Raw genomic sequence first — 27,468 nt, forward strand, 5'->3', positions numbered from 1 at the left:
TCACAACAAACATTTATTGAGCTCCTGATGTGTGCCAGGCACCAAAGAGGAGCACACAGAGGTATTAGATAAGGTCACCCCCTCAAGGAGCTTCTTGATGACCAGGGCAATGAAAAGGGATGGGCAGAAGCTGGTGTCAATCAGATGCCTCGCTCCTTTCTCAGGTGGTCTCAGGAAGTGGGAGGGCCCAGAAAGGGATAGCTTGGACAGGTGTCCAAGACATATATGCACAGACTTCACTTGTACAAGACACACGTGCAGAGCCCACACAACTAAAGAACTGGTGTATAAGACATGAGAAGTGTATGTGTCCCATGTGGGCAGGATTCACAGACAGAGTCCATATGTGCATAGGCCATGGGTATGGCACAGGAACTGTTTCTCCCCAGGCAAGTTGGCTAGATGAGGGCAGGGCTCCAGACCCCAGCTGGTACTCTCAGGGCTGGGGCTGGTACTGGCCCTCCGTGGCTGTGAAGAAGTCCTCCAGCACACTGCGCAGGTAGTCAAAGGTAGGCCTGTCCTCCGGGTGCTCCTTCCAGCACAGCATCATGAGATGGTACAGCGCCTCCGGACAGTTGTCAGGTCGCACCATGCGGTAGCCTCGCTCCAGGTTCTGAATCACTTCAGGATTAGTCATACCTGAACGATGATGGGAGAAAGGACATCAAGGGTCTATGCTTTGGAAGCCCACAGGCAGGGGCAGTATTCAGAATATTTAACTGTTACAGTGTGAACACCACTCCAAAAGGATCTTGGTCTTTATCAATAGTAAGGCCTTGCCTGACCCGTGGTGGCGCAGTGGATAAAGCGTCGACCTGGAAAGGCTGAGGTCGCCGGTTCGAAACCCTGGGCTTGCCTGGTCAAGGCACATATGGGAGTTGATGCTTCTAGCTCCTCCCCGCTGTCTCTCTGTCTCTCTCTCTCCCTCTCTCTCTCCTCTCTAAAATGAATAAATAAAATTAAAAAATTTAAAAAAAAGAGCTCCTTTAAAAAAAAAAAAAATAGTAAGGCCTTACTGTAGGTACCTGCTAAGTGTCAGCTGTGCCACTTGGAGTGTCTGCTATGGTTTGGACACTCAATAACCCACACCGGTTGGATACTTCTTCAGTCTTCCGAGAGGAGACTGTGACGGGCAGTTCCCAAAGACTAAACCCTTATAGGGTCCTAGCAAAATAGAAATTTTACTCCTGCAAAGCTTGGGACTGGACCCTGCTCAATAGACATCCTCTTCCCCAGGCCCTGCCCGTGGGAGGCCTACAGCTGTGGGTCTCTCACATTTCAAAATTAGAGCATTGGAGAACAGAGGCCTTGGAACTAAACCCCCAAGGCCAGAGCCAAGGCTGAGAATCCATAGGCAAAATCCAGCCTAAATAAAGCCTCCAGACCTACTTTTGTTTGTCCTCTACAGTGTTTTTAAACAATTTTAATCAATCACCAAAGTTTGGAAATGGGCAAATTTTCCTAAAGCTGCAAATTTTTGGCTTCTCTTGATAAAAAACGAAATCTGGTTTTGGGGCCCCCATATCTTAACAGCAGCCATCTGCTGGAGCAGATGCAAGTTCATCCAGGTCCCCATTTACTCCCCACTGTCTCCCTAACCCTGAACCCATGTGTCAGTTGCCAAACATCATCATGCTTCCAATGCCTTTTTTCTTCTAACAGAGACATTGTCTATGGATTTGCCTCTGTGGACACAGTGGAGGAGCAGTGAGAGCCCTCGGCAGCATAGCCAGAGTGGGCTTCTAGCTCCAGCACTGTCCCTGAACTCTGTGATGGCGCAAGTCCAGGATAGGGAAGTCCTCAGGCTCTCACCTGATTCTAAGGTATCTTTACCTTCCTAGGAGCAAAGTTCTGAGCACTCTGCTTTCAGGATGTGGGAAGTCCGGCACTGTGCTCTGTGACCTTTGTGCTCTGTCTTTGTGTTCCATTTCCTTTCCCCAGTTTCCTAGCAAGTTCCTTTCAAAAAATTCCATCCCATTCTTGGCTGAATTCAAGGATAAAAGACTTTGTCCAGGAGATAGAGGGAGGGATGGAGGAGGGTGGGAGTTACTTGCTTACATGTCTTTAACTCTTTAGACAGAAAGTTTCATTGGGGAGGGAAGTCAGTGTTTAGTGAACACCTATTATGAGTTGAACTCTTTCACAAAGTCTCCTTTTTCATATCAGGAAACAGGTTCAAAGAGGTGAAGTTACCAGCCCAAAGTCACTTGCCCAAAGTGATGATTAATAACACAACCTATCACTCTTGAGTGCTTAATATGGGCCAGATAATGTTCTAACCTTACATTTTACAGATGGGAAAAGAAGGAATGAGCTGATTAAAAAGAAAGTATCATGGAAGATCAGATAATAAAAGGCAGGCCTCTTGTCTCACAGGCCAGGTCCTCTTCTAACATACTAGGCTGTCTGTGTCAAAACTACAGAGATTTTTTTTTTTTTTTTGTATTATTCTGAAGCTGGAAATGGGGAGAGACAGTCAGACAGACTCCCGCATGCACCCTACCGGGATCCACCCGGCACGCCCACCAGGGGCCACGCTCTGCCCACCAGGAGGCGATGCTCTGCCCCTCGGGGTGTCGCTCTGCTGCGACCAGAGCCACTCTAGCACCTGGGGCAGAGGCCAAGGAGCCATCCCCAGCGCCCGGGCCATCTTTGCTCCAATGGAGCCTTGGCTGCGGGAGGGGAAGAGAGAGACAGAGAGGAAGGAGGGGGTGGGGGCGGAGAAGCAAATGGGCGCTTCTCCTATGTGCCCTGGCCGGGAATCGAACCCGGGTCCCCCTCACGCCAGGCTGACGCTCTACCGCTGAGCCAACCGGCCAGGGCCTACAGAGATTTTTTTGCCTGACCAGGCAGTGATGCAGTGGATAGAGCATCAGACTGGGATGTAAAGGACCCAGGTTCGAAACCCCGAGGTCGCTGGCTTGAGTGTGGGCTCATCCAGTTTGAGTGCGAGCTCACCAGCTTGAGCACGGGGTTGCTGGCTTGAGCATGGGCTCATAGACATGACCCTATGGTTGCTGACTTGAGCCTGAAGGTTGCTGGCTTGAGCAAGGGGTCACTCACTCTACTGTAGCCCCCTGGCCAAGGCAATATGAAAAAGCAATCAGTGAACAACTAAGGAGACAAAGGAGCTGCAATGAAGAATTGATGCTTCTCATCTCTCTCCCTTCCTATCTGTCTGTCCCTATCTGTCCCTCTCTCTGTCTCTCTCTTTGTGTGTCACACACACACACACACACACACACACACACAAAACTAAAGAGATTTTTGATTTTTGAAGGGAGAGATATCCAGAGACAGAGCTGTGGTTGACATGGTACCACACTGGGGATACTGGAGTCACATCTCTGAGAAGATGGAGAAGCAGCTAGAAAGTTTTCAAATTCTGAGCCTGGGAAGAAGTGAGTGGAAAGACATGGCTTTTACTACCCTTTCCCATCACCCTTTTCATTTCCTGCCTTTAGCCCTGACCTGGGTAAGGAATGCGGCCATGGGTGACAATCTCCGTCAGCAGGATCCCGAAAGACCACACGTCCGACTTGATAGTGAAGGTCCCATAGTTAATGGCTTCTGGTGCTGTCCACTTAATGGGAAACTTGGCCCCTGGGGGAAAGCAGAGTGAGGTCACCTGCGTCTGTTTTGCCAGACCCTATAGGCCCCAGATTTTCCTTATATCCCACATTTACCCTCCCTGGCTGTGTACTCATTGTCCTCAATGAGGCGTGCTAGACCAAAATCCGCTATCTTGCAGCTCAGGGTGTCAGACACCAGGATGTTGGCAGCCCTCAGGTCACGGTGGATATAATTACGCTCTTCAATGAAGGCCATCCCCTCTGCAATCTGTAAGACAGGTATAGGTCAGCAGTCGTGGGCCAAACATCCTTACCCTGCTGGCCTGTGCCCATGCCAACCCTTCAAAGTCTCCTTACTTGGGCTGCCATATCCAAGAGTTTATTGATGGTCAGCTTGATGCCTGCCGGGGTCTTGAGAAAATCCACCAGGCTCCCTGTGGGCGAAGCATGAGTTGTTGACCCAAGTTGCCCCAGGGAGGAGCTCCCATACCCTTCTCCCTTGTGTGTGTGTGTGTGTGGGAGTGTCTAGAAGTATTGTCTGGCATGTGGAAAGAAAGAATAAGAGCTGAAAATGGAGGAGTGTGTGTTCAGAGTGAGGATGCCTGGGATATGTGAAGGTCTTTTCTCGGGGACTAGGATAGGGCAGGCTTGAAGGGATCTGTCTGTAAGCTTTTTGTCACCAATGAGGTAGAGCCTAAACCTTTTAGCCAGGCATCCAAAGCCCTGCATGGTCCACTCTGGAGTTTCTTCTCCCCACTCTTGCAACTCTTACTTCACTCACCCTAGACCCCTGGTTGGCAAACAGCAGCTCACAAGCCACATGCGGCTCTTTGGCCCCTTGAGTGTGGCTCTTCCACAAAATACCACGTGTGGGCTCTATCTCGATAAGGAATGTACCTACCTATATAGTTTAAATTTAAAAAATTTGTCTCTCAAAAGAAATTTCCATCATTGTACTATTGATATTTGGCTCTGTTGACTAATGAGTTTCCCAACCACTGCCCTGGACAATTTCAACATTTTCCACATAGACCACTGGGTTCTCTCCCTAAAGTCTCTTTGTTCCATCTCTGCCTGATAAAAAACTCTACTTTTCTTTCATGGCCCAGTTAGACTATTCCTCTAGGAAGCCTTTCTAGATTCTATCAGCCATAATAAATTACATCATCATCTACATTCCCGTGGCATGCTGGAACTTTCCTATATCACAAGCTTTAGTTTTCCTAGTATGCATAACTAAAATGAGATTTCCCTGATAGCAGGCACCTTGTTTTGTACATCCATGTTCCCAGTGCCCAGCCCAAGGTAAGCAGCAGTAAGTGTGTGCTGATCCATTAAAAGGAGTGTGGAAAGAGCTGCCTGGGGCCCTGAGAGACTGGGAGCTTCTGGATTGGAGCTAGTAATTGCTGTCCCTTAAGAAACTAAAACCCATGTGAAGATGACAACTTGAGTGTTCCCACTATAAGTGCTGACATAGTCACCAAAGATAAAGCCCTCATCCAGATGCAGCAAAATATATGACCTATACTGTCATGCCTCCATTGTGTCCATGGGAGATGTTGCTAATCAATCCTAGCCCTCACTTCCAATGAGCCTCAGAATCCTTCTTAACACAGAACTCCAAGCAACTACCAGTTAAAGTTGGTTCACATGATAAAACCTATTTGCCACTTCCAGAATCCATTAGCAAGTGAACAGCTTTTTTCTCTTCCTGGAAGAGGAAGAGATCTTGTACTCCCAAAGAATCAGAGCCAGATAACAACAAAATTACTGAGCAGTTAATATATGGCAGGCACTGTTCTAACCGGTCCATAATCACTAACTCATCTCCATAAAGACCTATGAGAAAGTTACTATTGCATTATAATTACCGTCAGATGAGGAAACCATGGCAGAGAGAAGTGAAGTGTAGCTCAAGGATACACAATTGTGAAGCCAGAATTTTAATCTAAGCAGTCAGACTCTAGAGACCTTAATAAGTCCTCTATCTGGGTGAACCATTTAGATTTCTGCTGTTATACACAGGGAAACTGAGCACCAGATGCAGGTCTGGGACTTGGCCTGAGTCATACAGCAAATCAGCTGTAAAACTGGGCCTGAAAATTCCTATTTACCTTCCTGGAGCTCTCACTCTGTCCAACAGCAGATCAAGGGAAGGGGAGGGCTCATCCCAACCGAAAAAGGCTTTGGGGCAGATCTGGCCTCCCAACGTTCAAGGGCAGAAGGGGAAAAGATTGGGTCCCTACTCCTGTAGGGACCCACTAATTTCCTGAGAACAAGCATCCTTGGATCAAGGTAGGGCTTTGAAGAAGGCAAATGGGACTGCAGGTCACGGAAAATTGGGGCTGAATGCTCTTCCAGAGTCTGCCACCTTAGGCTGCGCTCCCGGACGAATGGGCTCAGAGGACACACTCTCCTCTCACTCCTGGAGGTGAGTCTTTAGGGACCCAGGAAAACTCTAGCAACTTTCAGTGCTGAGCCAGAAGAGTCAAACCTCCTCCACCCAGGAGCAGAGGGGGACAGCAGCGCCCCCAAGCGGCCGATCACAGCGGCGGCGCCCACCATTCTCCATGTATTCCGTGATGATGTAGATGGGCTCCTGGGTGACCACAGCGTACAGTCGGACCAGCCGCTGGTGTTGCAACTGCTTCATGAGGTTGGCTTCGGCCAGGAAGGCGTCGGGTGACATGCTGCCTTGCTTCAGGCTCTTCACTGCCACTTTCGTGTGCCCGTTGTAATATCCTGGTGTAGGAAGTTAGTTGTTGGAGGAAGTCACTCAGCACCCAGAGCCATGCACCCAGACTGTCGCAGGATTCTCACGACCTCAGCAGACGCCTCCCCTCCCAGTTACCCGCGGTCCTGGAAAGCCTCACTCACCCATCCACACTTCCCCGAACTGGCCAGCCCCCAGCCGCTCCACCAGCTTCAGCGTCTCCCTGGGAACCTCCCACTCATCCTCCCACCATGGCTTCTGGGGCTTGTGGGTCTGGCAGGGGCGGCTCAACCGCGTGCATAGCCCGTCTGAAGCATCTGCAAGGACAAGGGAGGGAGTTAGGCAGTTAATGTGGCAGGACTCGAGTACCCCCACCCAGTCCCCACTTCACCAAGTCCAGTCTAGGAGAAACGGCCTGGCAAGGGAGTTGTGGGACTTTCACCTGACACCTGCGACTATAGGGTGCCACACACCCACCCACTGCAGGGAATGGAGGAGCGTACTTAGTGATGGGTAGCGGGTATACCCGGGAGGGGCTTAGGGGATACAGGCTGATTGAAAACAGGTGAAGAAGACTCAGGCCCACGTCTGAGGGGTCCTGTTGCTCACTGGTGTAATAGCGGACCAGTTCGTGCAGGTCGGGAAAAGTGATACGGGGGGAGATGTAGAAGCCTCCTTTGTCCAAGTTACGGATCTTGTAATGTTTCACCACCTCTCCCTGGTTCTGGTCGAAGTCCCGGACGGACAAGGAAAACGATCCTGAATAAAAGAATGGGTAAACTAACGCAGAAGAGAGGGTGGGGTGGCCTCCTGCCAGTGGCGCCTCCGCCACGGCGCCCCTCCCCACCCGCTCACGAAGCCGGCACCTTGGCATTCGGGTGCCAGCCCGTGGCTCCGCCCACCGGCCCCGCCCAGCCACTCACCCGCGGTGCTCTCGCTTTCCCGGATCAGGAAGGACCCATGCGTGTTCCCGGGAGCCAGGAGCTGGCGCTCTGCGTCTTTGCGGCTCAGGTTCTTGAAGAACCAGCTGCACAAGGCAGAAACAAAAGCCGTTGTCTGTTGTAGGGTTCACCATCACCCCTAGTACCCCTCCTCTGCTGCGGGGTCCCTAGATCTGCTTGCTCCCACCCATCCCCACGACGAGTCCCTACTCACGGTTCGGGCTCCAGGCTGTTCGCTTTGGCCACGAAGTTGAAGGGGATGAAACCTTCCTGGCCGGTGGTCAGAGATTGCGCCTTCCACCACTCGCCGTTCCTGAACAATAGCGGCAGTGGTCAGCGTGGCCTGCTCAGCCTTGGACTCGGCTGGAAACTTTGCCTTAGCCTTACCCCTCCAGCTAAGCAATCTTGAGGCTCTCGTTTTATGTCAAGGGCGCCTACTGCAAGCCCCCCACCCCTCCTGACCACAGGGCAAGGATGGATGACAAAGGAGGACTCACTGCTCCAGGATACGGAGCTGTTCACCCTTCTCGAAGCCCAGGTCTCCATCGTGAGAGGGCTCATAGCTGTGCAGGGCGATAACCAGGTTGTCTGTAAAGACAAGGGGGCATCAGGGAGAGTCAGTCTGAAATAAGCTGGGAGCATGGAGCTTAGGAGTTACAGGGCAGAGCACAAGACTGGGGGCAAGAGAGGCAGGACAGAGTAGAGGGTAGGTAAGGAGATGGAGGCAGATAGCCAAGGATCCACAGGCCTTATCTTCCACACCCTGCTGGTTGAGGTCACCTTGCAGTGGGGAAGCTGGGGGTTTGGAGTCCTCCTCGTAGGTGACCAGTGGATCCCGCACCTCAGAGCCATTCCGGATGGGCAGCTGTGGGGTGGGGGATGAGAGTGAGGTCAGAGAACAGGAGGTTGGGTCAGACCCTTGCTTCCCTCCCCACCGCTCTGCTCTCCTTCACTTCTCCAGCCTAGCTGGGTCATTTCCTTGAATTTGCCAACTGCTTGCTGTGTGACCTTAAAAGAGTCCCTTCCCCTCTCTGGGCCTCTTTTTCTTTCTACATTGCAAGGAAACGGACCCCTCTGTTATTTCAAGGAACTATAGTGGTGATCCATTTCATTCTTCTGAGTTATGGAGGCCATCCGGCTCCCTCTCCAGCCCCCGTCTTGCCTCTTACCGTGGCCTTGCCATCCAGTGGGACTATGGGGTAATGGCAATTCTCACAGACATCGATGTTTTCCATCCAGTCATCTTCAGGGTTTGAGCTGCAGCCACAGCCCATGGTCCCTGGGGGAATGGAAAGGGGGCTAAGGGGCTCCCCCAAGATCTACTTGCCTAACACCAGACATGCTGGGGCCTAGACCTGGGAACTTCCAGAAGTACCTGAGATTATCAGCCCTCCTCCCCGGCCCCCATTTACCAGCATAGAAAAGCTGAAATGGGGCCCTAACTACCAACTGATGCTCCCTCTGAGCCCCCATGCCACAAGTAAATTCTCACAGGCCCCCCCCCAACACTGAGCTCTAGACCCCGCCCTCCCACCTGGGATGGGCAAACCGCCACAGGCACCTTTGTTAGCTGCCCGCTTCCTGCCTCTCCCCCACCTTCTCTCTCTGCCCATCCCCCATATTGGGGGACTACCTACTAGAGATCACACACTTCCCAGGAGCCCTGGGGGAGACCTAAGTTTTCATCCACCCCTATCTGAGAGGTGTGTGCGCCCCACCTCCTAATACAGTACTCCTCTCCAGCCCAGGAAGCTGAATAAAAGACTCGTGCCCCCAAAAGTCAGCCATCAGGCCTCTGCCCCCACACCCGTCCCACATACAAGGTCTCCTTCAGAGGGCTTCTTCTGCTCCTCCCCAGCAGAAAATCCTTCGGTGACCCTATTGGCTGTAACTTTTTTGTTTGTTTGCTTGCTTGCTAGCAGTGGAAACTTTTTGTCATATGAAATCAAGCAGAACCCCAAAGATAAAGCAGGTAAAAATGGAACTGTTCTGCTTGAAGCAGAGTGGGGCCTCTCTGAAGCCCGTAGGAATCCCTGGGACACTTCCTTCCCTGGGCTGCCCTTCAGCTCCAACCTTCAAGGCTCAGCTTGGATATCACCTACTCTGTGAAACCTTCCAAATGCTCTTTGCATCTACAGTTGTACTTAGACTACAATCATCAATTTAGGCACTGAGTGCCATAACTAAATTGATGTATGTGTCAATCCCACTGCCTCTCCCATCCCTTTGATGAGAGGGGGGAATTCTTTAGAAACAGAACCAGTGCTTTATTTGCCTGAATGTACCCAGAACTAGTTGTCATGAATAAATGTTGACTGGTATGTGGAGGGTTAATGCACAGCTTCTCTCCCAGAGGAGAAAAATCTGAAAAGTTTATCACCACCAAACCAGTAATATATGAAATGTTAAAGGGAATTCTTTAAGAAAAAGAAAGAAAAAAATATAAAAAAATATGGATAATAAGCCTGATTGGTGGTGGCACAGTGGAAACCCAGAGGTGCTATTTTGAGCACGGGCTCATCTGGCTTGAGCATGGGCTCATCTGGTTTGAGCACGGGCTCACCAGCTTGAGCACAGGGTCATCAGCTTGAGTATGGGATCACAGACATGACCCCATGGTTGCTGGCTTGAGCCCAAGGTTGCTGGCTTGGCTGGACAACCCCACACCCCTGTCAAGGCATATATAAGAAGCAATCAATGAACAACTAAAGTGCTGCAACTATGAGTTGTTGCTTCTCATCTCCCTGCCTTCCTTGTCTGTCTTTCTGTCTCTCTTTCTCTCTCCCTCTCTCACTAAAATTATAAAAAAATTAAAAATATGGATAATAAAATGGCAATAGGTCCTGGCCGATTAGTTCAGTGGATAGAGAATCAGTGTGTATGGATGTCCCAGGTTTAATTTCGGTCAGGGCACACTAGAGAAGCGAACATCTGTTTCTCTCCCCCTCCCTATTCTTCTTCTCTCCCTCTTCCTCTCCAGCAGCCAGTGGCTCGGTTGGTCCGAGTGTTGGCTCCTGGCACTGAGAATGGCTTAGTTGATCTGAGTATTGGCCCCAGACAGGTGGATTCTGTCAGGGTGCATGCAGAAGTCTGTCTTACTATCTCCCCTCCTCTCGCTTAAAAAAAATAATAATACAGGCAATAACTACATACCTATTGATAATTACTTTAAATGTAAATGAATTCAATGCTCTAATCAAAAGATACATGGTGATTGAATGGATAAGAAAACAAGACCCATACATATGCTGCCAGCAAGAGCCCCAATTCAGATGGAAAGACACACGCAAACTGAAAGTAAAGGGATGGAAAAAGATATTCATTCAAATGGAAATGAAAAAAAAAAAACCCAAAAGGCTATTATGTTAGACAAAAATAGACTTTAAAACAAAAGTTATAGTGGTATAGAGCGCCGGCCTGGCATGCAGGAGTCCCGGGTTCGATTCCCGGCCAGGGCACACAGGAGAAGCGCCCGTCTGCTTCTCCACCCCTCCCCCTCTCCTTCCTCTCTGTCTCTCTCTTCCCCTCCCGCAGCCAAGGCTCCATTGGAGCAAAGATGGCCCGGGCGCTGGGGATGGCTCTATGGCCTCTGCCTCAGGCGCTAGAATGGCTCTGGTTGCAACAGAGCGAAGCCCTGGATGGACAGAGCATGGCCCCCTGGTGGGCGTGCCAGGTGGATCCTGGTCGGGTGCATGCGGGAGTCTGTCTGACTGCCTCCCCGTTTCCAGCTTCAGAAAAATACAAAAAAAACCACAAACAAACAAACAAAAAGCTATAACAGGAGACAAAAAAGGACATTTCATATACAATAGCCACAATTTGGAAGCAACCTAACTCTCCGTCAATAGACAATTGGATAAAGAGATGTTGGTACATACAGTATATACAGACAAAGGCATATTACTCTGCCATAAAAAAGAATTAAAAATTTTCCCTGCCCAGTGGTGCAGTGGATAGAACGTCATCCCTGAGCACTGAGGTCTCTGGTTTGATCCCAGGTTGCAGGCTCAATCCCAGGGTACCAGGTTGATCCTAAGGGCACTGGTTTGACCCTGAGATCACTAGGTTCGAGCCTCATTCAGGGCACGTATGAGATGCAATCAATGGTGCACAACTAAGTAAAACAACGTGTTGATGCTTCTCTCTCTCTCTCCCCTGCCGCCTTCCCCCTCTCTCTCTTTCTCACCCCTCCTCTATCTCAAAAAAATATATATCTTACCATTTGTAACAACATGGATGGACCTACAGAGCATTATTATAAATGCAATGAGTCAAACGGAGAAAGACAAATGCCATATGATTTCACTAATATGTGGAATCCACAGAATAAATAAACAAATAAAAACAGAAACAAACTTATAGATACAAAGAACTAGTGGTTGCCAGATGGGAGTGGGGTTGAGGAGCTGAATGGAAAAGGTGAAGGGATTAAGAAATTCAAATTGGCAGTTATAAATAATTACTGGGTTATAAAGTACAGCCTAGGGAATACAGTCAATAATATTCTAACAATTATGTATGATGCCAGCTGGATACTAGATTTATTAGAGGGATCACTTTGTATGTTATAGAAATGTCTAACCACTATGTTGTACACATGAAATGAATATAATTTTTTTGTGTGTGACAGAGACAGAAAGGGACAGTCAGGAAGGGAGAGAGATAAGCATCAATTCTTCATTGTGGGCCCTTAGTTGTTCGTTGATTGCTTTCTCATATGTGCCTTGACCAGGGGGACTACAGCAGAGTGAGTGACCCTTTCTCAAGCCAGCAACCTTAGGCTTGAGCCAGCAACCTTGGGCTTCAAGCCAGTGACCTCTGGTCTCAAGCCAGTGACCTTACACTCAAGCTGGTGAGCCTGCACTCAAGCCAGATGAGTCTACGCTCAAGCTGGCGACCTTGGGGTTTCAAACCTGGGTCCCATGACTCCAATCAGACACTCTATCCACTGCACCACCACCTGGTCAGGCAACACTAATATAATATTGAATGTCAACTGTGATTGAAAAATTAAAGGCCTGACCTGTGATGTGTGGTGACGCAGTGGATAAAGCGTTGACCTGGAATGCTGAGATCTCCAGTTCAAGACCCCAGGTGCAGTAGATAGAGTGTTGAACTGATGCTTCCTGTACCTCTCCATCCTTCCTCTCTCTCCATCTCCTCTCTCTAAACTTAATAAATAAAGTCTTACAAAATTAAAGAAAAAATAATAAATTTTTAAAAAATGCACTGATTCTCCCATCTGCAAAGGTCTTACTAACTACCAAATCTCATCTCTAATTCGAGGTGAACAAACTAGGGCCAAAAGAGGCCTGATTATACTCACAGAGGTTATTTGGGGAAGAACAAAGCTGGATTTGCTGGCCCTGACCGGGTAGCTCAGTTGTTTAGAACCTTGCAACCCTAGTCAGGGCACAAACAAGAAACAACCAATGAATGCATAAAAAAGTGAAACAACAAACTGATGTTTCTTTGTCTTTCTCTCCTTTCCTCTCTCTCTAAAGTCAATCAACAATTTTTTAAAATTAATTTTTTTTTTTTTTTGTATTTTTCTGAAGCTGGAAACGGGGAGAGACAGTCAGACAGACTCCCGCATGCGCCCGACCGGGATCCACCCGGCACGCCCACCAGAGGGGGATGCTCTGCCCACCAGGGGGCGATGCTCTGCCCATCTTGGGCCATCGCTCTGCCGCGACCAGAGCCACTCTAGCGCCTGGGGCAGAGGCCAAGGAGCCATCCCCAGCGCCCGGGCCATCTTTGCTCCAATGGAGCCTTGGCTGCGGGAGGGGAAGAGAGAGACAGAGAGGAAGGGGGTGGGGGTGAAGAAGCAAATGGGTGCCTCTCTCATGTGCCCTGGCCGGGAATTGAACCCAGGTCCCCCGCACGCCAGGCCGACACTCTACCGCTGAGCCAACCGGCCAGGGCTAAAATTAAATTTAATAGGATGACATTGATCAATAAGAGAACCTAGGTTTCAGGTGCACATCTCTGTAGCATTTGAACTGTTGATGGTGTTGTGTGCCTATCACCCAAAGTCAACTCATTTTCTGTCACTGTATATTTGTCCCTCTTTACTCCCCTCTTTCCCACTCCCTTCCCTGGGTAATCATCTCACTTTTATCTACTATATGGCCATGAGTCTCAGTTTTATATCCCACCTATGTGTGAAGTCATATAGATCTTAGCTTTTTCTTTTCTTTTCCTTTTTTTGGAGGGAGAGAGACAGGAACATCGAGCAGTCCCTGTATGTGCCCTGACCAGGGGAATGAACCAGCAACCTCCATGCTCCAGGGCCACGCTCCAACCAACTGAGCTATTCAGACAGGGATTAATTTTTTTTTTAATTGATTGATTTTTAGAAAGACAGAGAGTGGAAGGGAGAGAAAAGAGAGAGAAGGGAAGCATTCATTTGTTGTTCCATTCAGTCTCAGTCATGCACCCATTGGTTGCTTCCCATGCGTGCCCTGATTGGAGACCGAACTCGCAACCTTGTCTTTTGGGGACAACACTAACCAGCCAGAGCCAAGCTTTTTCTGATTTACTTATTGCACTTAGTATAATGTTCTCAAGGTCCATCCATGTTGCTATAAATGGCAATATGTCATCATTTCTTATGGCTGAGTAATCAATCAATAAATTAAAAAAATAAATAAATCATTCATTTGCTAAACCATGCTGGGTACAAGTGGAAGTGGGAGTAGTGAAAGTTTCAGTTAGCAAGACTTAAGGACATATGTCAATTATATCTCAATTCAATTTATTTCTTTAATTGAACTTTATTGGAGTGACACTGGTTAACATAATATGCAGGTTTCAGATCCCCAATTCTATGACACATCTCTGCACATCATATTATATATTCACCCCCTCATTTTATACCTCAATTTTATTTATTTATTTATTTATTTTGAGAGAGAGAGGGAGGGAGAGACAGACAGGAAGGGAGAGAGATGAGAGGCATCAATTCATAGTTGTGGCCCGGCACCTTAGTTCTTCATTGATTGTTTTCTCATATGTGCCTTTCTCCAACTGAGCCTTGCTCAAGCCAGAGACCTTGGGCTTTAAGCCAGCGACCATAGGATCATGTCTATGACCACGCTCAAGCTGGTGACCTTGTGCTCAAGCTAGTAAGTTTGTGCTCAAGCTGGCGACCTCAGGGTTTCGAGCTGGGTCCTCAGTGTCCCAGGCCAGTGATCTATCCACTGCACCACCACCTGGTCAGGCCTCAATTTTATTTTTTAATTAATTAATCTATTTCTTGACTTTAGAAGGAGAGAGAGAAAAACATCAATTTGTTGTTCCACTTATTTATACATTTATTTTGTGTGTGTGTGTATGACAGAGACAGAGAGAGGGACAGATAGGGACAGACAGGGAGGGAAGGATGAGAAGCATAATTCTTTGTTGCAGCTCTTTGTGGCAGCTCCTTACTTGTTCATTGACTGCCCTCTCAAATGTGCCTTGACCAGGGGCTAGAGCAGAGCGAGTGACCCCTGTTCAAGTCAGAGAACTTGGGCTCACGCCAGTGACTTTGGGCTTCAAGCCAGCGACGTTTGGGCTCAAGCCAGCGACCTTGGGGTCATGTCTATGATCCCACGCTCAGGTCAGTGACCCCATGCTCAAGCTGGTGAGCCCACACTCAAGCCAGATGAGCCCGTGCTCAAGCCAGCAACCTCAGGATTTCGAACCTGGGTCCTCTGCATTCAAGTCCGACGCTCTATCCACTGACCACCGCCTGGTCAGACTATATACATTTATTGATTAATTCTTGTATGTAAGCTTATGGGTCTTTGAACCCACAGTTTTGGCAGATCAGGATAATGCTCCAACCAGCTAAGCTACCCTTCAGGGCCTATGCCTCAATTTTATTTATTTTTATTTAAGATTTTATTTTACTGACTTGAGAGGGAGAATGAGAGAGGGAGAGAAAGGTGTGGGGGAGTGGGAAGCGTCAACCCATAGTTGCTTCCAGTACGTGCCTTGACCAGGCATGCCTGGGGCTTTGAGCCGGCGACCTCAGCGTTCCAGGCTGACACTCATCCCCTGCACCGCCATAGGTCAGGCTATACTTCAATTTAAAAATAAATAATTAAATAAACAAAAAGACTCAAGGACGAGGCCTAGAGTCAGAGACACCTAAGTTCAAACCTTAGTTCTGACACTTGCTGTGTGACTTTGCTGAAATTATTTTTCCTAAGCCTCACTTGACCTTTTTCTATTAAATAGGGATCATCATCCCTTCTCATAAGCTTACAGAAATGTTAGCTTAGTTTAGACTAAGAGTTTAGAAAGACCTCCACCAGTGCCCATTCTGCCCTACCAAATCCTGCTTCAGAGGGTGGGAGAACAGTACTGGTAAATAATTCTCTTTGCTTTAAGCTCTTGTTTCTTTTTCTTTTTCTTTTTTTTAAATATGGAACGTTTCACGAATTTGCGTGTCATCCTTGCGCAGGGGCCATGCTAATCTTCTCTGTATGGTTCCAATTTTAGTATATGTGCTGCTGAAGTGAGCATTAAGCTCTTGTTTCTTAATCTGAGATACTCAGACCTCTCATGGCGACCAGAGTCACCCTTGTGCATCTTCCTAGAGCACCTTCCTTAACCTTCTTCATATAGTTAAACAAACCCCGATCTATATAGAGGAAAATGTAAAATATACATAGAATTTTAAGCCAAACCAAGGAAAAAGGGACACATTAACTCTTCTTATGAGGAGTCCTCATAATAAGGGTGGGGGTTAGACGTTTAAAAAATCCTGCTCAGCCTGACCTGTGGTGGCGCAGTGGATAAAGCGTCAACCTGGAAATGCTGAGGTCGCTGGTTCGAAACCCTGGGCTTGCCTGGTCAAGACACATATGGGAGTTGATGCTTCCAGCTCCTCCCCCCTCTCTCTCTCTCCTCTCTCTCTGTCTCTCTCTCTCTCCCCCCCCTCTCTCTCCTCTCTAAAATGAATAAATAAAATAAAAATTTAAAATAAAATAAAATAAAAAATCCTGCTCAGCCACAGTTCACCCATCTGCAGTTGCAAATGGTTTTTTTGTTTTGTTTAGTTTTTTTTTTTGTTTGTATTTTTTTTGCAAATGGCTCTTTTTAAGAGATCTTTTTTTAAAAGACTTTATTCAATTTTCAGAGAGGAGAGAGAGAGGGAGAGAGAGAGAGAGAGAGAGAGAAGAGAGAGAGAGAGAGAGAGAGAGAGAGAGAGAAGGGGAGGAGCAGGAAGCATCAACTCCCATATGTGCCTTGACCAGGCAAGCCCAAGGTTTCGAACCAGTGACCTCAGTGTTCCAGGTCGACACTTTATCCCACTGTGCCACCACAGGTCAGGCGCAAGTGGCCTTTTTTTTTTTGGATTTTTCTGAAGCTAGAAACGGGGAGAGACCGTCAGACAGACTCCCGCATGAGCCCCGGGATCCACGCAGCACGCCCACCAGGGGGAGATGCTCTGCCCACCAGGGGGCGATGCTCTGACCCTCCGGGGCGTCGCTCTGTTGCGACCAGAGCCACTCTAGCGCCTGGAGCAAAGGCCAAGGAGCCATCCCCAGCGCCCGGGGCCATCTTTGCTCCAATGGAGCCTCGCTGCGGGAGGGGAAGAGAGAGACAGAGAGGAAGGAGAGGGGGATGAGTGGAGAAGCAGATTGGCGCTTCTCCTGTGTGCCCTGGCCGGGAATCGAACCCGGGACTTCTGCACGCCAGGCCGATGCTCTACCACTGAGCCAACCGGCCAGGGCCACAAATGGCTTTTTGACTGTTATTTATATTATGGCCAGGAACTGGTTTATAACTGGTTATAAAGCCTCCAGAAAAAGTCATGAGCTGAGCGATCGAGTAAGTTTGTGAGCATCCTGTTGTTTGTGATACTTAACAGGCTTTAGAAAACCACAGGTTGGTTATATTGATGTGAGAACACAAACATCAGATAGAGTGTGGACTGAGATCAGTAAAGTCCCTTCCAGGCCTGACATTCCTATATGCTATGGGAAAGGGTAGGAGAAAGATAAGTTTGGGGTTGAAAAGAGGGGATGACAGGTGTAGCAGTGAGGAAAGACCAGAAGAATCTAGGCTAGAGAAAGGGGGGAGGAGCGGGAAGTATAAATTTGTAGTAATTGCTTCTCCTATGTGGCTTGACCGGACAAGCCTGGGGTTCAAAACTAGTAACTTCAGCATCCCAGGTCAATGCTTTATCCACTGTGCCACTACCTCATTTTTTTTCTTCCACTGCCTCATTTTAAAGATGGAGAAGCTAGGGGATCAGAGAAGTTAAGTAATTTCCCCTTGTAGCACATGAGGACTCTTGGTAGAGGCGAAACTCAAATCAGGCCTCCTACTTCCCTTATCAAGGTAATCTCCTCTATACTTTATTCTCTCAGAAGTCTAAAAAGGCCACGAGAAAAATGGGCAGAGGCTCTAGCCAGGTAGTTCAGTTGGTTAGAGCATCGTCCCGACATGCTGAAATTGCAAGTTTGATCCCTGGTCAGGGCACAAGGAAGAATCAACCAGCGGATGCATAAATGAGTGGAACAACAAATTGATGTTTCTCTCTCTGTCTCTCTGTCTCTGTGTCTCTCTCTGTCTCTCTTCTTCTTTCTCTAAAAAATCAATTAAAAATTTAAAAAATTTAGCTTGACCAGGCGCTGGTGCAGTGAATAGAGTGTTGGCCTGGGCTGCTGAAGACCCAAGTTTAAAACCCTGAGGCTGCTGGCTTGAGCGTGGGTTCATCCAGCTTGAGCATGGGGTCATTGGCTTGAGTATGGGATCATAGATGTGACCCCATGGTCACTGGCTTGAGCCCAAAGGTTTCTGGCTTGAGCCCAAGGTCTCTGGCTTGAGCCCAAGGTCTCTGGCTTGAGCAAGGGATCACTGGCTCAGCTGCAGTCCCTCAATCAAGGCACATATGAGAAAATAATCAATGAACAACTAAGGTGACGCAACTATAAGTTGATGTTTCTCATCTCTCTTTTTGTCTGTCTGTCCCTCTACCCCTCTTTTCTCACTCTCTCGTGCTATATATATATCTATATATCTATATCTATATCTAGATCTATATATATATATATATGAAAGAAAGGAAAAATTGGCAGAGAGGCAGGTCTGACGGGGTGGCGTCCACTCTCCATTAAAAATGTAATCATTGTGCTATTAACAAAGTCTTTTCTCACCCAGACAGCAAACTGATGCTTCTCATTCTCTCTCTCTCTCTCTCCCTTCCTCTCTCCCTCTCAAATCAATAATGATAAAAAAAAAAGTGTTGGAAGGACTAAAAATGTTGAAAACATTATGAAAAAAAATAAATGCTTTGCTTATTAAAAAAAAAAAGTATTTTCTCTCCAAGACAATTCTCTCTTTAGCTGACTGGTGAATGCAAGTCCATGCATATGGAAGCATGTGGTTCAGTGAGTGTTGTGCTAATGTGTGCCTTGCCATGGGTCTGTATGAGTCAGTGTGCGCAGATGGATTGTACACAATTGGGGTAGGTATAGTTTGTGCCTCTCTCTGAATAATTGTGAGATTTTTTTAATGTTTTTTTTCTTTCTTTTAACTTTTAAAATATATTTATTAATTTTTAGAGAAAGGAAAACATTGATTCGCTGTTTCTGACTAGGAATAGAACCAGTAACCTCAGCATGTCAGGGATGACATTCTTCCCAGCCTTAACTAAATGTGAGATCTTACATGCATATATTTATATAAAATATGTGTTTCATTTTTCTGGACTTTGTTTAGCAGAGATTGCTGAGAAGCCAAAATGATATAACCAAGTTAATAAATAAGGTCAGTAAAAAGAAAATCAAAATTAAAGCTTAATATAAATTTCTCATGGTCTGAAAGAAAAAAGAAGAGGGGGGGGGAAGAAAAACAGATTGAAGGAATCCCCAGGGTTCTCAGAACCAGCAAGGAAGGTAGATTCTGGGGTGAATGAAAAGGACATTCTCTTCTCCCAACTCAGGAATTCAAGGTCAACAGCAGGAATTTTGTAGATTCCAGACCTCCTCTGACTATGGTCTGGAATGTTCTCAGTCAAACTCAAGGCTGCCTATGGTCACAAAACATTTTGTGCCAATTAAAAGGGCTGACCCCTGGTGAGATAACTCAGTTGTTGGTTAGAGCATCGTCTCCATACGTCAAGGTTGTGAGTTCGATCCTTGGTCAGGGCACATACATGAATCAACCAACGGATGCGTAAATGAGTGGAACAACACATCATCATCTCTCTCTCTCTCTCTACCTCCCTTCATCTCTCTCTAAAATCAATCAACAAATTAAATTTAAAAATTAAAGAAAAGAGCCTGACCAGGTGGTGGCGCAGTGGATAGAGCGTTGGACTGGGATGCGGAAGGACCCAGGTTCGAGACCCCGAGGTGGCCAGCTTGAGCGCGGGCTCATATGGCTTGAGCAAAGAGCTCACCAGCTTGGACCCAAGGTCGCTGGCTCCAGCAGGGGGTTACTCGGTCTGCTGAAGGCCCGCGGTCAAGGCACATGTGAGAAAGCAATCAATGAACAACTAAGAAGTCGCAACGCGCAACGAGAAACTGATGATTGATGCTTCTCATCTCTCTCCGTTCCTGTCTGTCTGTCCCTGTCTATCTCTGCCTCTGTAAAAATAAATAAATAAATAAAAAATTAAAAAAAAAAAAAAAAAAAAATTAAAGAAAAGAAAGGCCACCCCTCCCTGGGGCTAAAAAAATTAAAAGTGTAGTGAGGGCTGGATTTCAGTTCCTACCCCTTCTTGCCCCTCAGTGAAGTGCCCAACATACACAGTGGCCCTACTCACAATGTGTAGAACTGATCAAAACTCCCAGGCTGCGGGAAGTCCTGGGTTAGATTTTCTGATCCCAGGCTTGTTTAGGAATCATATCACAATGAGTTCTGATTCTTGCTAGCTTGTTTTCTTTATCAACTCCATAGACATTATCTAGCCTAGCTGGCTCTAGAATGTGTTTTGTTCCCTTAAAAAAAGGGAAACACTTTTTCTCCCCTAAATGGGAAACTCATTCATTTATTGAACATTCTTTCCATAATGTATGCCAGCTTCTTGCTTGAGTTCCTTGGGCTAATCCTTTATATCAAGAGCAGGCAAGCCTGACTAGGCAATGGCACAGTGAATAGAGCGTTGGATTGGGATGCAGAGGACCCAGGTTTGAGACCCCGAGATAGCCAGCTTGAGCAAAGGCTCATCTAGCTTGAGCAAAGCTCACCAGCTTGGACCCTGGCTCGAGCAAGGAGTCACTCAGTCTGCTGTAGCCTCCTGGTCAAGGCACATATGAGAAAGCAATCAAAGAACAACTAAGTTGTCACAAAGAAGAATTGATGTTTCTCATCTCTCTCCCTTCCTGTCTGTCTGTCCCTATCTATCCCTCTCTCTGGCTCTCTCTGTCTCTGTCACAAAAAGAAAAAAAAAAAAAGAGCGGGCAAAAATAAAAAAAATCAGGCTTGCTATTCCGCTGCACACTACTGTTGTACTCTGGGCCACCTTGTGGCAAAGTCTGTCAGGAATAATTTAAAACATTTTCTTGACCTTTTTCTTCGGCCACAATTTGGTTGTCAAAGTTGCAAATGTTCAGTGAAGAGTGTTAGCCACAGATGCCCACACAGAACCCTCATCATGGTACTCAAGAATTGACATCGGCAGGCATGGCAAATAATAGAATATAAGTCTTCTCTTACCTGCAAACAAATTGGATTTATTCTTACAAACTGAGAGTGGCTTAAACATAGAACTGATTTTGCTAGTTAATTGTTCCCATGAACAAGGGCTATAGAGCAATTATTCTAAAGCTGGTATTTTTTATTTTATTTTTAAAGTATTTTATTTATTGATTTTTAGTGAGAGAGAAAGGAAGAGAGAGAGAGAGAGAAACATAAATTCATTGTTCCACCTGTTCATGCACTCATTGGTTGATTTTTTTTTTAAATTTTTTAATTTATTTATTCATTTTAGAGAGGAGAGGGAGAGACAGAGAGAGAGAGGACAGAGAGAGAGAAGGGGGGGAGGAGCTGGAAGCATCAACTCCCATATGTGCCTTGACCAGGCAAGCCCAGGGTTTTGAACCAGCGACCTCAGCATTTCCAGGTCGACGCTTTATCCATTGCGCCACCACAGGTCAGGCCATTGGTTGATTCTTGTATGTGCCTTGACCAAGGATCCAACCTTGGCATGTTTGGATGACACTCTAACCAAGTGAGCTACTCAGCCAGGGCCTAAAGCTGGTTTTAATTTGTTAATTTATTTATTGATTGATTTTTTTTAGAAAGGGAGAAAGAAGGAAACATCAATTTGTTGTTCCACTTATTTATGCATTCATTGGTTGACTCTTATATGTGCCCTGACCAGGGATTGAATCCGCAACCCTGGCATATGGGAAGGATGAGTTGCCTTGCCTAGGCTAAAGCTGGTGTTTTTGATAGAGGCTTTCCAATTACTAACTTATATGTACCTAGTAATCCCTTGTAGTGAGTCCCCCCACCTCGTGTACCCCTGTGCATTTTGTATCATGGGGTTATATCAGGACGTAGCCTTAATTACATCTTGAGATTCATACTCCTTTATTAAACTTTCTAGGTCTGGAGGACATGGAGACTTGGCTCACCATATCCATGTTATAGTGACCCAAGTTCAATCCCAAGGCTTCTCAGTCACTCACTGGCAGAGGCTCTTTGGGCTGTTTACTAAAGCTCTCCCAGCTTCCTTCAGTGATTTAACCTACCAAATGAAAATAGCCTGACCTGTGGTGGCACAGTGGATAAAGCATTGACCTGGAACGTTGAGGCTGCCAGTTCAAAACCCTGGGCTTGCTTGGTCAATGCATATATGGGAGTTGATGCTTCCTCCTCTCCCTTCCCCTACTCTTTTCTCTCTAAAAATGATTAAATACTGTAAATTTAAAAAGAAAATAAAAGTAGATAAATAAATAATAAAAAAATTAAAGCCTGACCTGTGGTGGCGCAGTGGATAAAGCGTCGACCTGGAAATGCTGAGGTCGCCGGTTTGAAACCCTGGGCTTGCCTGGTCAAGGCACATATGGGAGTTGATGCTTCCAGCTCCTCCCCACCTTCTCTCTCTCTGTCTCTCTTCTCTCTCTTCTCTCTCTCTCTCTTTCTCTCCCCCTCTCCTCTTTAAAATGAATAAATAAAAAATAAAAAATAAAATTTTAAAAGATAAGAATTAATATAGGACCTGCATCTGGTGCTATTGTGAGCATTATATATGATATATTGATGATCCCATATAATAAAGTATTTACGATGGTGTTTGGCACACAGTAAGAACTAGATAAATGAAAATAATAGTTATTTGAGGCTACCATGAACATTGTATTACACCACCATTAAACATTTCCCAGCCTAAAATTATGAATCATTTTTATTTTTCTTTGATATTTTTGGTACTGTCATGGGCCATTCTTTCACTTTTAACATAGTATTTACCTAAAATGAAACTTTATTACTGTAAGTAGAAACCCAGCCATAAGTAGATATCAGTGTACATGAAAATAAACACATACTATTATACATAAATTTGCATTTGTAAGCAACCATTTATTACCCCCTAAAATCACACATCCACATCAATGGTGTATAGACCGTAGTTTTGGAAATGCTGCACTATGAGACAACTTATGCTCTGGTTTCTCTTCAGATCGTATAAATCTTTCGCCTTTTTCACTATGAGACAACTTTGAGTTTGGGTCTCTGTCAGTGACTTAGGGGAAGCAAAATTTTTGTAACTGGCCAGCCTATGACAAAAATTTAATGGGCATTTCCTATGTGCCAAGCTCTGATCTAGCACTAAGGACACAGAAGCAAGCAAACAGAGGTTCCCGTCCGCCTGGCCTTATCCCTCTGTGACTAAGGTGGGTGCTGCTCTAGCGGGTCATTTCATTTTCACAGGAAACCAAAAGATCTGTCTTCAGCTCACCAATCGATAACGTCTGTGACTCTCAACAACACTAACAACACAAAAAGCAGTACTTGCCAGGAAATAACATCTCAAAACCACCACCATTACTCACTTACCAACTTAAAGATGTTTAGTTAAAACTTAAAAAGGTGGGGTTTATCTCCATGTATTGACATAGAAGGACATCCCAGGTATGTCCATGATAAAAAGTTATGGGACAGAATATACCGTATTACCCCATGTATAAGATGCACCTTAGTTTTAAGGCCCGAAATTTGAAAAAGATGTATTACATAAAGTTATTGAACTCAAGTTTTATTCATCATAAAATTCATACAACTCCTCATCAATGTCAAAACTTCTATTCATTAGCTTATCCTCATCCGTGTCTGATGACGAATCACTATCTTTAACAATTCGCGCAAAAACAAGAGCATAAAAGCGGAAAATGCAAGGAAAAAATGTACAATCACTATAAGATACACCTAGTTTTTAGACCCCAAATTTTTTGAAAAAATGTGCATCTTATATATGGTAAAGTATAAACCAATTTCATTTAAATATATATATATATATACATATATTCTTTCAAGGCAGGCTCTGTGCTAAGCCTTTATTTGCATGATTTTGTGTAATTCTCATAATAATCCTATGAGGTAAGTGCTATTATTATCCCCATTTTACAGATGTAGAAACTAAGGCCCAAACAGTATAAGGTGATTTGCCTGAGGCCTCATAACAAACACATGGTGAAATGGCGATTTGAGCCTGGGTCTACTTACATCCAGAGACTAGACTTTTAACCATGAGACTTTTCAGTAGCCATACATAGGGAATTCTGGAAGAACAGACACCAAATTGTCCACAGTGAGCATGTCCCAGGAGTGAAATTGGAGGGCGCTACATTTCTTGTATTTCTGTATATGCCTCCATACTGTTTGAATTTTTAAATTTCAAACCCTGTGCTAATTTTGTACTGCAAAAGCAAAGGAAAAAAAAAAGCAACAACAACAATATGCAAACACTGTACAAAGAGATGTGATTATAAGAGGATCAACTCTACAGCCTGCCCTTCTTTTTCTCTCCTTGTCTCAGAAGGTATAGGCATGGAACAGATGATAGCAGAAAAAAAAGGCTTTGGGACCGAGAAAGTTTGGGAAACACTGGGTTAGACAAAATTAATCTGGCTCCTTCTCTGAAGGACTTTCAGAGCTTTAACAAGCTCACGTTGACCATGAAGCTAATATGGGACAGTATGTAGCTGAGGCCACCTTGATTTGGCCCCAGAACCCTTTTCTTTCCAGGCACCTCACAAAACTATGTTCTTTAGAACATGCGTTGGAAATGCAAGTGCAAATACTTTAGAACCAACGCTGAAGTTGGTTATTACAGGAAGCCCCATCCTTGGATGGTATCTTGGTCCTGCCTGTCCTCATGGCGCCCACACACCAGCTTTCACTGAATGAAGCTTGGTTTTGAAGACATCAGCTTGTGGGTGTACGTATGAATTTGTAGGGTCCAGTGTGTGTTGTATGTATTGTCCCTGCCTCTGTCTCTAAACATACATGCATACATATATTTTTCAGTGATGATATATATGGTATATGGGATAGGGAGGGTGTGTGTGTACATTTGTTGTGTTCAGCCTGTGTGTGGGACCCTCCTCTAAGGTAGAACTCTAGACTAGTTTATAATTCTCACACCTACTATACACAGGAAACAAGCTCATCTGCAAAGCCACAGCACAAATTTGAGGGAATGGGTGGTTCACTGGCCTGCCGAGGTGCTGAGTGGGAGTAATTCTGGGTGTGAACGGCTTTCCCTTTGGTGCACACTTGCAGGAGGAGGGAGTGCCAAACCTCTGTTAAGCACCTACTATATGTCAGGTACTAGTCATTATTTTCTTTTTGATTACCCACAAGTATTCTGTAAGGGAGAGACTCATTATTGCCTCTTTAAACGGGAGTTTAAAGTCATATAAACTGGAGTTTGAAGAGGTGAAGCCTCTTGTTCAAGAAAAGGGCAGATCCAGCATTGTGCCTGGGGCCGCCTGCCTCTGAAATGCATGTTTTTCGCATTGGCCCTCTTGCATTTGGTTTTGCTCTGAGGTCTGTGCCCTCATTGTACCCAAGGAACAGAGCCCAGGGACAATGACCTTGGCTTCATGTTTTAGGTACGTTCTAAAATATGCCTTTTTCCTTCTCAGAACTGCCTTGACTCTTCCAGGAAGCCTTCCAAATCGCCTAAGGGGTGTCTTCTCTCATCCTCTGAACCCTCAGACTGTCCTTTTGCCCCATCGCTTGGCCATTTTTCCCTTTGAGAAGAACCTCTGATCCTGATCTCTGAGTCATCTATCAGCACAGACTGGATTGTTGGTGGTTGGGGGTATCCTGTCCAGGGTATGGACGAGCCTCCCTGAAGTGCACGGAGGGCCAGCGTGTTCCCTAGCCCCCTACAAAAGTCTGCTAGGGACAGGAGGAAGGTTGGGACATGCTGACTAGATGGAAATTGTGTGTCAAGAAAAATTCCAATGGCAGGGGAAACCTGGAAAGTCTGGTGCAGCTGGGGACTCCCCTCATTCCTCATAAACTGAAGGCTAAGCGTTAAATGGTGAGGGGGTGGGCGAGTAGCTGACTATGCCTTCCTGGGCCTCCACCTTGCTGGGGTTTGAAGCAGGAATGGCAGGACCCATTCACATGCAGAAGCTGTGTGTGGGGGGGGGGGCGCTGCAGCAGGAGCGAGCAGGCGAATGGAGAGGAGAGGACAGGACTTCCTGCTGACGCTTGGCAGGGGCAGGAATGGCAACTTTCCAGATGGAAGTTCAGGCATTCTTCACCCAGGGCCAAATGCACCCCTGTTCGGGATAAAAATAGCCCTTCCTCTCCCCTCTCCCCTTATTCTCTGTGCTTCAACTTCCCAGCATCCGGCCAGATGGAGGCCCCATCCCAGAGGATAAATATGCCCTCAATATCCAACCACTCCCAACGGGATACTCCTCTCTCAAGCAATGCTGGTCACTGAGGCAAAAAATCACTTCAGTCATGTTCATCCAGATGCACTGGTGACTCTGCTCTCTCTCAGGAGATTCCAGCAATTGAAAGGATTCCTGGGTGCCTTGACTCAAGCCTGTCTATTACCCTGCTCCACGATGGTAACAGCCTAGAGACCATCACTCTTTCTCAAGACCTGGTTCTGCTCCTGCCATGCTGAGGGACTGCGGGGGCCGGAGAGTTCCTGGCCCTCTCTAGGTGTCAGGGGGTTCATCCATCATGGGATGAAGGACTAGACTTTTTTTTTTTTGGATATGTGCTGCCGAAGCAAGCATTGGACTTTGGGATTTCTGAAGGCCTTTTTAGTACCTGACAGTCCATGTGCCAGATTTCCCAGTGAGGTGGAAGCCGACGGCGGACAATATGGCAGAACCAAGAGCCAACAACTACAGAGGAAAGCGGCGATCTCGCTAAACTGCATGCCTCCTACCTGACCTCCAGCAAGGTTCCCCTGACTCCCAGCCTAAAGGGCTGCTGCATACCCTGGCAGCCTGGCCCCAGCCTAGTGCAGACCCTTGCTATCAGCCCCCCCCCCCCCCCGCCCCAGCCCTTGGACCCCTGTTCCCAGTACTCCTTACCTGCCCAGCCCCGGAGCCCTCTGGCCCCATTCACATGGTCCTCCTGGCCTAGCCTGGCTGCCCAGACAGTTTCAGCTCCCCTTGCCGTCGTTGCCACCACCTGACTCCTCGCGCCCACGTCCCACCCTGACTTCCTGCCTCCTCCTGAGGGCTCCGCAGCCAACCAGGCCCCAGCAGCCCAACCACAAGCCTCCAGCACCCCAAGCTTCCTGCCACCATAGCCCCTGGCCCCCAAGTCCCTAAGGGTCTTATACATCTCCAGGCCTAGCCCTACTCACCCTGAGGGTGGCACTTGGAGGAGAAGAGAGGATATTTGATGGACCCTCCCTCCTGCCCTTCAGGGTGCACCTGGACAAGAGATTCAAGAGCAGCCTTTAAACCCAATAAGCAGGGGCAAGCAGACACACACCCAGCTGTCAGTGAAAGGCAAGAAGCACTGTTCTCACAGCCTGAGAGCTGAAGGACCCATTCATTACAATCTGAGGTGAAAGTAACATCACTCCAGAGTCAGAGGGGAGTCCAATATCCCTGTTACGTAGCTGGAGAGCAGTAGCCCATGTTATAGTCAAATGTCAGGTTAACATGGCTACTGCAGTCAGAAGAATAGCCATATTATTTCAAGGTTTAGGACAATAGCTTATTATAGGCAGAGCATAGGCTGACACTCCTCTTACAGATAGACAGCAAGCAGTTTAAGAAAGGCAGGCAGGGCCTGACCT

At 46.7% G+C, this 27,468-nt stretch overlaps 1 protein-coding gene and 1 non-coding gene across 3 annotated transcripts; both read right to left on the bottom strand.

Annotated features, from left to right (window-relative positions):
* Positions 1-26,856, bottom strand: LCK (LCK proto-oncogene, Src family tyrosine kinase). 2 transcript variants are annotated; one of them, XM_066269801.1, is made up of 13 exons: positions 26,750-26,856; positions 8,396-8,505; positions 8,007-8,091; positions 7,724-7,814; positions 7,441-7,539; positions 7,209-7,312; positions 6,895-7,044; positions 6,450-6,602; positions 6,135-6,314; positions 3,930-4,006; positions 3,687-3,840; positions 3,472-3,603; positions 1-639 (listed from the first exon to the last, which is right to left on the bottom strand). In XM_066269801.1, the coding sequence occupies exons 2-13, from the start codon at positions 8,498-8,500 to the stop codon at positions 437-439; spliced, it is 1,533 nt and encodes a 510-aa protein (XP_066125898.1). In that variant the 5' UTR covers positions 8,501-8,505; positions 26,750-26,856; the 3' UTR covers positions 1-436. The 2 variants fall into 2 exon arrangements, with proteins under 2 accessions (XP_066125898.1, XP_066125897.1); XM_066269800.1 differs by lacking the exon at positions 26,750-26,856 and adding an exon at positions 8,945-9,013.
* On the bottom strand, positions 15,634-15,740 carry LOC136332656 (U6 spliceosomal RNA). The gene has a single exon (XR_010730822.1). It is a non-coding gene; the product is annotated as a U6 spliceosomal RNA (small nuclear RNA).
* Positions 26,857-27,468: the final 612 nt, after the last annotated feature.

This window comes from Saccopteryx bilineata, chromosome 3, assembly GCF_036850765.1.
Source record: "Saccopteryx bilineata isolate mSacBil1 chromosome 3, mSacBil1_pri_phased_curated, whole genome shotgun sequence".
Lineage (NCBI taxonomy): Eukaryota > Metazoa > Chordata > Mammalia > Chiroptera > Emballonuridae > Saccopteryx > Saccopteryx bilineata.